Raw genomic sequence first — 12,136 nt, forward strand, 5'->3', positions numbered from 1 at the left:
AGCCAAGATATAGGCAGAGAGCTATGAAAAATAGCATCAGTAAAATAATTTTTAAAAAACCCCTAGAGCACTTATGTAAAATGCATAGCAAATGCAGATAGTGTGGGTTAGAGGTTTTATTGGCATTCAGCTGGGATGACTTTGCCACTCGCATGTAATATGGCTAGGGTGACCAGACAGCAAATGTGAAAAATTGGGACATGGGGTGGAGGGTGGGGTAATAGGAGCCTATATAAGAAAACGACCCAAAAATCGGGACTGTCCCTATAAAATTGGGACATCTGGTCACCCTAAATATGGCTATCACAAACTCATGCTGGTAAAACCTTTACACTGCACTATGCCAACATATATTTTCTCCATATACCTGTATATGTTTATGCACAAATATTTTTTCTGCCCAAATTCAAGGTTTGTATTTATATTTCCATAGCTGCAAGAGATTTAAAGCTGGTAAAAATTATGTGGCACATTTATACCCACGGGGTTCAATTAATAAGGCTTAATGTGGATATCCTGCAATACCGATCCTGCAAATTCCCTGTTAACTTCAGTGACAGTTTTTTCTGATTAAAGTCTGGGCTCTAAATCCTTTAACAACTGAAATGTGATCAGCTTCAGCAGTTTTCATGTCATGATGACTACATTTTTAAAAAAAAATGAGGAACACGATTACATTTCCAAACGCCGAGCAATTGCTAATGAAAAAGCTGATATGAGCCCTTAAAGCAGTCTATGCTGTGGTCACTGTGGATTACTGACACGAGTGATTTAGATGGTAGCTAGAACCACCTCTTTCACAGGAAGGCTCAGCTGCCAAGTGAACCTGGTGAGGAGGATCACTTTAGTTCAAGAGGAGCTTGGGAGGATATTAAAGGAAATACAATCCTCTTAGAGTATTGAAAGTGTGCATGTGTGGAGGTGGGGACAAGAGACAGCCAAACCTTTATTTCTGTGAACAGATCAAGGCGACAGATGTATTCCTTCTACTGTGCTGCATTCTACTGTGCTACCATTTGGCCTAAAATTCTCCCCATTTTTTGCCTCTCTTTAATTACAAGACACATGGACCAGACCCTCACTGTAGTTCTACTGCCTTTGAGGGAGCCATGGTAGAGAACATGCACTGAAGATCTGGCCCAGTTGTGTTCTCTGAATGCCAAAGCAAGATTATTATCCAATAATTTTGCAAGTAGATGAAACCCTGGAATATTCAGTGTGGGGGGGGAGGGGAACACTGGAGTAAAACAAAATAAATCCACTTTAGTCACACAATATTTATTCTGAGAAAACTAAGGTTGATTGATCTGCACAATGGTATAAGAGTATTTCAGTCAAGATGAAGAATAAATGGACCAATTATATAATATCTGACCTCGGAAGCTTTCCTGTCCTTAAGGCAAGAATACCCCCTTGTTACTTGGTAGTTATCCAAAGTATTTGTTATACAGGCATTTAAAATTAAAATGATAGTGGTTCCCTGGATTATTTTACATCCCATAATGAATCGAGATGCATTTTCCCGTCCCTTCTGTCATTATACACGAGTCAAAGACAGCCTAATTGAACAAGCCTATGTTAAAACAAAGGCGATTCACAGTATGTGTGTTGTAATTACTGACTTTGTTTCACTGGAAACACTGTAGTGCACGCATCGATTAGAGTTTACACTTCCCTCCTGACCTTTGAGGAAGGGCACACAATATTGCCTCAATCAGGCCACACAGACATTAATGGGCTCTGTCTTGTCTTGTGGATTTTTAGCCATTGTCTAGGGATCTTGTCTGCTTATGATTAAAGAAACATGTTCTTTCCTCTCTTGCCCTAAGAGGGTCAAAACAGACATCAATTTTTCCTCTCCTCTCCCTGCTTCTTAATTCCACCTCAGTAAAATGTACAAATACATCCGATCCCCTAGCTATGAAACCAGAGGCAGCTGCAGCCCCGCCTCCTGCCCGCCACACGCCTATAGCTAAAGGTGAGCGTTAGCAGCACAAAGGGGGGTGGGGGATTGACCTTTGCATGGGCAGCAGAGGGGGTGGACAACGAGGGTGACCAGACAGCAACGGGGAAAAATGGAGGCACTTTTTTGGGGGGGGAGGGAATAGTTGTGTATACAAGACAAAGCCCCAGTATGGGGCTGGTCACTCCGTGGCTGAAGGAACCCAGCCACTATTGAGCTGTCAGGGCGCAGCGCGGGGCTGCTGCAGCGGCACCAGCTGTGTGTGTGGCTGCCTGGGCGGGCTTCCCCGGTGCCATTGCTTCGGCAGCCCTGCCAGCCTGCTGCCCCCCGCCCCCCGCGATGCATTTCCCAGCCCCCAGCCTGGGATGCTCAGTCGCAGCCCCTCGCCGCTGCTGCTGCTGCTGCTTCCCCTCTGCATCCACCCCGGGAGGCGTCCTCCGCCCCAGTGTAAACTGCAACCCTCCAGTTGCACCTGTTCTCCCCTCCCCCCTCCAGGCTAACAAGCCCCCTGCCGCCCCCGGCGCGGGTCTCTCGCCTCCCCCCAGCTCCCCGCTGACCTTCTCCTGCGCCCTGTTCAGCCGCTTCTGGACGTTTTTGGCGAAGATGCCCGTTTTCATGTCGGCCATGGCTGCTGGTCCAGGGAGCCTGGCGAGGCGGCGAGTCAGGCAGAGCCCAGCGGCGGAGGCAGGGAGCGAGCGAGCGAGCAGGAGATGGGGAGGGGCTGGAGGCACGAGGTGGAGGAGGGGATCTTAAAGATACAGAGAGAGGGAGCGAGAGACTGGTCCCACGGCCCCCTCAGTGCTCAAGGGCGGCCGGAGCGGAGCTCCAAGCACTTTCCCTGCCTTTAAAAAAATCTTCCTTCCTGATGCTCTGGAAGGAGAAGAAAATGGTACAAAATATGGAAAGGCAGAATCAGCAGGCAAGGCCAGCATTGGGAGTCTGCAGGTTAATTGAGTGGGGAGGCTATTTACTCCAAATGATATGCAGTCTTCCTGAAAGGGATGCAATTGATTTATACAGCAACGGGCAGCGAAAAAGAGGTGGGGTGGGGGACTGCTGCGGTGGCTGACACTACCATATACTAGAATAATATCATCACCTTCCACTGAATGAGAGCAAAGCACTTTACAGAGATTGTTTAACTCATCTCCTCAAAACCCTTCTGGGGCAGCTGACTATTATCCCCTTTTTTGCAGATGGAGAAACCGAGACAGAAAGATCAAGGATTCTCTTTTGAAAGGTGTCACTCATTTTTGGGTGTGTCCACGTTTCGGCCACCCAAAAGCGAGACACCACAGGATCCAATTTTCAGAAGTGCTGAGTGTTGGCCATTGATATCAAATGACGTTGTGGGTGCTCAGCCTTATAGCACAACATTTTCAAGCTTGGATTTAAGCATCTAAATCTATATTTAGCCACCCAATGGCATCTAGTGGCCTCATTTTCAGAAGTGCTGGGCACTCAGTACTCCGATTGGGTATATTCGGTAACATCAGCTCCCATTGCCTGCACTCTGCATATTTGAATATCAGGGAACATCTCTAAGATAACTAACGTGGGGCAAGCAGGTTTGAAAATATTGCCTCTATCTAGTGTAACAAACATTTAAAAAAAATTAAGTTCTCAGAATTAAAGGCCACTTGTTGAAAATTGGGGCCTAAGTGTCTTGCCTAAGGTCAAAATCAAATATGTGGCAGAGCTAAGAATAGAACCTGAGTGTCTTCTGCCCTACCCACAAAAATATTTATCCTGCCCTGAACCAGTTATCCAAACAATCCTTAAAACAACACTACTCAACACCATGACCTAAACATCAAAACTTGGCTTTTAAGTCAGAGAAGCCCCAGTCCAGGAAAGCACTTAAACACTGGCTCCGACCCTCCCTGCTAAGACTTGCTTAAATCCATCAGTACTGAATTAAGCACATGCTTGCCTGACCTGAAACCAGAGCACAGCAACACAGTGGCATACGGCAAGCATTACTGTGCTCCAGGCTCTGCATCTGTGTCCCTTTCTCTGCATGAAGGTGCTGTTCTACATTTGTAATGCTTTTCATTGATTTTTGAAATATTTACACAAATACAAGCCAGAAGGTTGCCATCACTGTAAAACAAATACAGAAATGCAGAGGTAAATGCCATAATCAAACATCTTTAACTACAGTCTCCTAGCCACTGAAGTAGTAAAATCATCCATGTCCCAGTAACTGCATACTTTCTCAATATCCATCAGGTGTCAAACTTCCATGATGAAGCTCCCATTAACTTCAGTGGGAGTAAGATTAGGCATTTTGGATGTACAGATAACAGCCCATTTATTATCTTTTAGGGGCTAAGGCTTTCTAGACTCAGAGGTAAACATAGTCTATGCCCTGAAAAGAAAATCCGCACAATACACCAGCGGAAACCAAAAAGAAGTATATTTTATGCAGTACGTCACAGTCTACTAATGTTAGCCAGATGCAGAGATCAGAACAAAATCCCAGTGTACTCAGTTCTCCCAAACAACTCCGAAGTAATTTTTAACATCTTCTATAAAAATTTGATTTTGTCTGGTTTTGAGTTTGTAAAAGGGTTGTACAGCTCTATTAACTAATGGAGCTTGTTTTAACTTGAACTGTGTGTGTGTATTTTGCTTATTTAGTCATAACAGCAAGGTACAGCATAGGGGCACCAGGGAGAGTAAGTGCATTCAGATGCTAAGAACAAGTAAACAGTTTTAGTTCCACATCTAACACTTATTGAAACCAATGGAATGATTCCCATTGCACTGGATCAGGCTGTTCATGCAATACAAAGGATGGGGGTATGTGGAGTGCCACTCTGCAGCTGCTGGTATGCTGCTTTTGTGACCAGTTCTCTGCCATGAGAGGAAAGGCGTTTGACCTCGGGGTCCCACAGTACAGATCCTAAAACAACTCTCCGTGCTGGTTTGCAAGGACCATGATGGTATGCAATGGGGGGAATACCTGCACAGACTTCTTTCCTTCTCACATAGCAGAACTGCATTGGTTTTCCTGCATCCAGGCACTTCTGTGGCCTTGGAGAGCAGGCGGAACGTGCCCTCCTCAGTATACAGTTTATTAAACTGCTATGTGAGAGCAACGCCTTCAATATACAACTGCCATTGTGGTTCTTCTTTAAGGGGACTCTGTCAGGATAAAATAATTAAAAAAAAAAGGCAATCTTCCTTCTTTAAGTTACTAACTCCTTTGACTGAAAGAGAAAATTTGAAAAAATTAATAGACTGGTTTTTCTTTGTGGGTTTTTTGTTTGTTTGTTTACTATTTACACTGTTTACTCTTTGGCATTTATCTCAGTTTGGACAATGAAAATGCCATTCAATTTTATTTGTGTTTCCAGTCAGTTTTATATTTTAGCTCTCAGACACTAACACAAAATGACAAATGTTTAGGTTGCAAAAGTGGCACAGGATGTTTATTTGCTTTTTAAAAATGTTTCGATGGGAATTTTAATAAAAATGCATCCATTAAATTAAAATAAGTCTTGCTAGATGACAATCACGGATTCCTCCAAAGGGACATCAAAGACACTTACGTATACTACTTCTTTCTTAATTCAACAAAAGTAGGGCCAGATTCTCAGCTGGTGTAAAATCAGCTGGTGTAATGAGAGAATCTAGTCCATAATGATCAGTTTTCTAATATCACATGAGAGATGGAAAATACTGCAGCACTCTAACTTTACATTTTGCAGCAGACCCCATTTAAATGTATATTTTTCTGCACAGAATGTCACTTTTCATTTCTGTAATGCCTTTCATCCAAGATCTCAGACCATATTACAGACACTGATGTACTGAGCTTCACAACACTTCAGTGAGAGGTGGGCAAAAGATATGTATTCGTCAGGTTACTCAACACCAGGATTGCACTTCACTGATTACAGCAGTGCAAGATGACAGTTTGAGACAGGAAATAAAGAATACCGTATCTAAACGAAACTGCAGGATTACCTGGGAATTGAAGCTGCATTGAAATTGGGGGGGGGTTGATAGGCAGAATATATTTATGTGAGTTAGATTCCTGTTATGACCATTAGAGTAGCAGTTATGAAAAGCAACACAGGATGTTTAATGATCACCAGTGTAGATTACTTCAATTTTAAACTTTGTCAGACAAACAGCATCTCCACTGCTCCCTAGCATTATACTAGCAGACTGGTTCAGCATTGACTCAAAGGGAAGAGGGCTACTTGCGGAATCATAAATTCTACTTCCTGCAGCACCTGGACGTTTCTTACGGTTACGCCATGAACGTATGACTCATCTTGCCAGGATCACAGCACAAGGAAGTAAGGCTATAGACAGTAACCTTGAACTAACCCAACAGTAACTGTAACAAAAGAAACTGAAATATTAAGGAATAGATGGGCTAATTACTTGAGAATCAGTCTATGAAATTTCTGATTACTTAAGGATTTAGGCAATTACTTTTAATTAAAACAATTATAATTTCAGCCAAATTTTTATACTTTTCTGCACTCATATGTCATTTTACTTCACTCCCTACAACTTCAGATTCATATTTCTCTCTGTTTTAGTATGCAGGTATACACTGAACCTGTACATAAGTTCTGGAACAGAATACTGATTATATAAGTGGAAGGAATTTTATTAGAGCTGAATTTTTCAACAATTTTTTTTTGCATATCAAAAAATGCCAGTTCATCAACACTGAAAGCAAAACGGGGGGACTTTAGACAAATTCCTTGACTCAAAAAGTGTTGCGAATAAAAGTTTTGAAATTGTTCAGACATTTTTTGTTTTGACATTTTTTAAACTAAAAATTCCAGTTTACTGGTTCAAAACATTTTGTTTCAAAATTTAAGCTAATTAGACCCCCCAAAAGCTTTTAAAAGAAAAAAAGGTTGAAACTGAAACTAAACATTTTGAAATTAGCAAAACGAAATGTTTCACCCTGAATTGTGGGGGAAATATCAGTTTTGCATCAGAAATATTTTTAAGATTTACACTTTACATCCTGATTCAAGATGGGGGAAAACATCAAACTCTTGACGATAGTTGTGGTATGGGAAAATCATTTCCCATACAGCTGTATATTTTGTCTTATAAAGTGCTGCGTGTACCATTTTAATTAAACGTAATTAAATAATCATTTGAAATTATCTTCCTGCAGTGAGATACATAAAGCTATGAATTTGAGCAGGATTTTTACATCACTCAACATTGGCCTAACTCAGTTCCCACTGAATTCATTTTACAATTAGCTTCAATGAGAGCAGAGGTAAGCCAACTCTGAGTGCTTCTAGAAATTCATCTATAATGTTCCTATCGGAGAAGAACTACTACTAAAAAGGCTTGCAGCTCTTACTTACGTGAGGAGTTCCATTGGTTTCTATTTCTATGGGATTCTTCATGGGTGAAATTTATCCTCGTACACAGGTGCATAGAATGTGTCTCTGCCTTCTGCACAGAGGTATATCTCACCTCTTCTGAAGAGTATGGGCTACAGGATTTGGCTTCAAATAAAATAAAACCCTCACTGTAGCCATAGGAGAAAGAATACATGGATGAAAACAGTGTAGCATTAATTCGAACACTTCCAAATACAGTCAGGCATGAGACACAAGACTGAGACCTGTGCCATAATATGAAGTCCAACAAAGGCCAATTAATATGTCTTGAGATGTTTTATTACTATGCTAATATCGGGTAGGTTTACTTCTTAAAATGCATTCTTGAAATGTCATTAAAAATATATTTTAATAAAAATAATGAGGGGTTAGGCAACTACCTTGGGCAATAAGAGTGCTTTAGATTTAATCATTCAGATAGTACCAGTATCTTAGGACTTGTCTACATTGGAAAGTTTTGTCGATGAAACTAATGTCAACATGAAAAATATCAACAAAATCAAAGTTGCCAAAGCAAGTCTACATTTGCTCCCTCTGTCAGCAGATAGTGTCCACATTCGGAGCACCATTGTCAACAGTGTGAGCAATGCACTGTGGGTATGTATCCCACAGTGCCTGGCGACACCATCTGCGGCAAGGTGTCGTGGGGGGGCAGAAACGGAGCACAGAGCATCCTGGGACGTGCAAAATGTCCTGTCATGCACTGCTTTGCATCCCAGCCCTTCAATGGGTTCTGACTTCCTTTCACACCGTTCTGGCTTTCCTTTTGCGCCGTTTTTCCAACTGTCAGTCTGTGTAGTGCGCACCAGCATCTGCAGTGAGAGAGGATGAATCCTGCATTTCTCTCCTATGCGCTGTTAACTGTCGTGAGAACATCGCGCGTGGCAGCAGAATTACTCGCAAAGTTACTGACAGAGGATGAATCACAGGCACCCGAGTGTGATAAGAACAGCAGCAACTTATCTTTTGCTTTTGGAATTCACAGAGCAGCTGCATAAAGTAGACCATCGCTTTTGGGCTAGGGAAAAAAGCACCGATTGGTGGGATCGCATTGTCATGCAGGTGTGGGATGATGACCCGTGGGTACAGAACTTTAGGACCTTCATGGAGCTATGTGCTGAGCTGGCCCCCGACCTGCAGCGCAAGGACACCAGAATGAGAGCTTTTGGTAGAGAAGCCCTTTTGGTAGAGAAGCATGTTGCAATCGCTGTGTGGAAGCTGGCAAATCCACTGTTGGGGCTGTATTACTCCAAGTGTGGAGGATAATAAATTGCATCCTGCTGCGGAGGACCATAACTCTGAGAAATGTGCATGAAATAGAGGATGGCTTTGCAGAGATGGGTTTCCCTAACTGTGGTGGGCGATTGATGGCACACACATTCTAATTTTAGTGCCAGACCTCCTTGTCTCAGAATACATCAATAGGAAGGGATGGTGGTGCAGGTGCTTCTGGATCACTGAGGGCGTTTCACAGACATCAGTTGCAGGCTAGTCTGGAAAGGTGCATGACTCATGCGTCTTCAGGAACAGTGGCCTGTACAGAAAGCTGCAGGCGGGGACTTTCTTGCCAGACCGCAAGATCACAGTGGGGGATGTGGAAATGCCCATAGTAATCCTGGGAGACCCAGCTTACCCCTTACAGCCCTGGCTCATGAAACCTTACACAGGGCACCTGGACAGCAGCAAGGAGGATTTTAACAACAGGCTGAGCAGGTGCCGCATGGTAGTTGAATGTGCCTTTGGCCATTTGAAAGTTCGCTGAAGGTGTCTCAATGGCAGGCTAGACCTTACTGAGGATAATATTCCCGTGGTCATAGCTGCGTGCTGCACTTTGCATAACCTGTGTGAATCTAAGGGTGAAATGTTTGCTCAGGTGTCGCGCACTGAGGCAGAGCACTTGGCTGCACAGTTTGAACAGCCAGATGCTAGGGCTGTCAGAGGAGCCCAGAGGGCTGCTATTAATGTCAGAGAGGCTTTGAGGAACCATTTTGACAATGCGGGGCACTAACACAGGTCTGCTTTGGAGTTGCTTCCCTGGTGCATCCATGTACAAGCTCCATGCAACAAAATGCTTGAGAAGCTTGTTCCCAAGACTGAATTGCTTGATATACACTTTCGTAGGATACACAATAAAAATGCTGCACCATTAAATACCTTAGCCGTTATTTATTGTTAAAAAGGGTAAAACCTCACAACTGTGTGTAGCTCCAGCTAAATCATTGTGCAAGCTGTGAGAGGGGGTGGAGTGATGAGGAAACTCAAGAGTCCAGTGAAGTGAAAAGGAATGTGTGGGCATAGAGGGGGGTGGGGTTGGCAAAGAATTGTACATGTGCATGTGCTGCAATGGAGGTTGACCACATATCTGCTCAGTTTGCAGCTGTATCAAAGACTGGAGCTTCTCTGTTTGATCCTCCATAGCTTTTATCATCCGCTCTGTCGCTTGCCCAGCAAATACTGCATTGGCTTCCCAGCACTCTTTGCGTTCCCTGGTCTGTCTCTCATCACGCAGCAGCACCTCCCAGAACATGGCTTCTTTGCTGCATCTCGGAGTCTTCCTTGTCTGCCTAAGCAGTCAGCAGGGGTGTGTGGTGTGTTCCTCAAGGTCTCTGCTGCTGTGGACATTGCACAGAAGAAGGATTGTTACTGAAATGTTTCAATCGTTTGCTGGAATGTAACAATCACTTTCTCACTGACTCTAGGCAGGCACACAGCTCTGCGAGCATCCCAATCATGGTGAGGAAGGCAGTTGTGCTCATGGACCAAATGGTCACGGCTTGCAGGACAGCAGGGCAGCTTTGCAGGGAACTCATTCTAAAATTGTCACATACTTTTTCACAGGCGGCCAACCTGTTTGCTGACATCTCACTGCTGCGGGTGAGCAGGGAAAACAGGGCACAACTACTGCATGCTTGCGGCTCTCACCCCAGTCTAAATGCAGCTCAGCTATGTGCTGCTTTGGTTCCAGCTCCAGTGATTGCTAAATGGCATGGTACAGTTTCCTACAATGGGGGAACTAACAAGGCTGCAATCCCTTGGAATCTGCGGCAGAGGATTAACAAGTACCTCTTGGAAACTTTCCAGAGCCTCTCTCTGGAGGAATCCCAGCAGGTCTCGATGTCCATCAACACCCTGTTTGGCCATGCAGATTAGCTACACAGGGCAATGTCCAGCTCACGTAAAGCACTATCTGCCTCCCACTTTTTGATTCCTACTCAAGCCATGGCAACTTATCCGGAATCTCATCTGCTTCCTGTTCCCTGTAGAGCACTTCTGTAGTGGAGAAAAGTTCCTGGTTGCCTGCCTGCCCCACTGAGTGACCCCACTGGGAGCTCCACATCCTCTTCTAGCTCCACTTCTTCATTCAGAATTTCAACCTCCAGGTTACCCCCTCTTTCTGCTGCCTCCAAAGTATCCACGGGGCTATCGGCGCTGGAGGTGGGGTCACCACCGAGGATAGCATTCAGCTCTTTATAGAAGTGGCAGGTCTAAGGTGCACCACCGGAGCAATTGTTTGCTCCCATGCCTATGGTACGCCTGCGTCAGCTCCTTTCGCTTCACTCTGCTCTGCTGCATGTCCTGATCATAGCTCTTTTGACATAAGCCCTGAGAAATTTGCCCGTGTGTGTCCCGATTCCTACGGGTCAATCACAGCTGTGACCAAACAGACTCCTCTCCCCATATACTGATCAGATCCAACAGCTCAGTGGTGGTCCAAGCGGGAGCACGTTTGGTGTGATAGCCAGCCATGTTTACCTGGGAAGCCAGCAAGCAGGAAATGAGATTTAAAATTCCCATGGCTTGCAAGAGGGAGGGGCAGGTTGGCTGCAGGGCAGCAGAGTTCAAATCACTGACCAGAGCGGCAGCATGGGAGTTGTGGGACACTTTTGGAAGCCAATTTAAAAAAAAAAAAAGGCGCACTGTCTACACTGGCTGTTTGTCAACAATAAAGGGAGGGGGAAAAGAAAAAAGACTCTCACAGGGGTGGAAGTTTTTTGTCTCCAAAGCTGGGCCTTTTTCTCGACAAAAGCCCCATTGCAGTGTGTACGCTATCGCTGTTTTGTCGCCAAAAACTGCCTTTTGGAGACATAACTTGCCAATGTAAACAAGCCCTTACTCTAGAGAGGCTGCATAATACACATCAAAGGATTCATAATGAATTCTGGATAAGGTGTTGACAATTTGATTGATCATTCAGAGCTCATATTTTGGCTATGTGCTGAAATGTCTGACTTTAAAGGAAAAATATAGGAAATATTCTAAAAAAAAGTCAAAATATTGTATGACATACCTGACACCTTGGGTTTCTAACAGGACCAATTTTTTTTTTAAAGTTAGGCCCAAATTGCTTGACAACAGGCTCAGATTGCATCCTGCTAGTGCAGAAACTCTCAGGCCAGAACCAGTGAGACCCAACCTTTGAATAAACAGTCCAAAGGGCAGAGGACCCTGTGGAAGGATGTTTTACTGTGTTGTGGATCTACTGAGATAGAATAAACTAACTTCTTTTTTCAGAAGACCCCCCACTCAAAAACAGCAGGAGACTGTTTATTAGGAAGGGGGGAATCTGGAACTACATCCGCTTCACAGGGGAATAATTCCATTGGTACTTAGTCTCTGAAGCCAGATGCACATTAATTAGAAGGTGCAAATTACTAATTCATCCATCTGCACGCAATTGGTGAACGAAACTGCAGAAACTGAAGATGACTCATACTGAAAAATGAACACTAACCACTTCATCACAGTAATTACGCGCTAACATGCCCATCAGGGACAT

At 44.0% G+C, this 12,136-nt stretch overlaps 1 protein-coding gene across 4 annotated transcripts in view; it reads right to left on the bottom strand.

Moving 5' to 3' along the window:
- The window catches only part of AMPH (amphiphysin), a 212,523-nt gene that overhangs the window by 184,944 nt on the left and 15,443 nt on the right, over positions 1-12,136 (bottom strand). The window contains exon 1 of one of the 4 annotated variants that reach the window (XM_039524656.1): positions 2,521-2,774. The exons of 2 other annotated variants lie outside the window; for them this stretch is intronic. In XM_039524656.1, coding sequence (XP_039380590.1) covers positions 2,521-2,589 — 69 coding nt within the window. In that variant the 5' untranslated portion in view covers positions 2,590-2,774. Of the gene's footprint in view, positions 1-2,520; positions 2,775-12,136 lie in introns of those variants that run through there. One more of the 4 variants, XM_039524652.1, reaches the window with a different exon arrangement.

This window comes from Mauremys reevesii, linkage group 2 (assembly GCF_016161935.1).
Source record: "Mauremys reevesii isolate NIE-2019 linkage group 2, ASM1616193v1, whole genome shotgun sequence".
In the NCBI taxonomy this organism is placed as follows: Eukaryota; Metazoa; Chordata; order Testudines; family Geoemydidae; genus Mauremys; species Mauremys reevesii.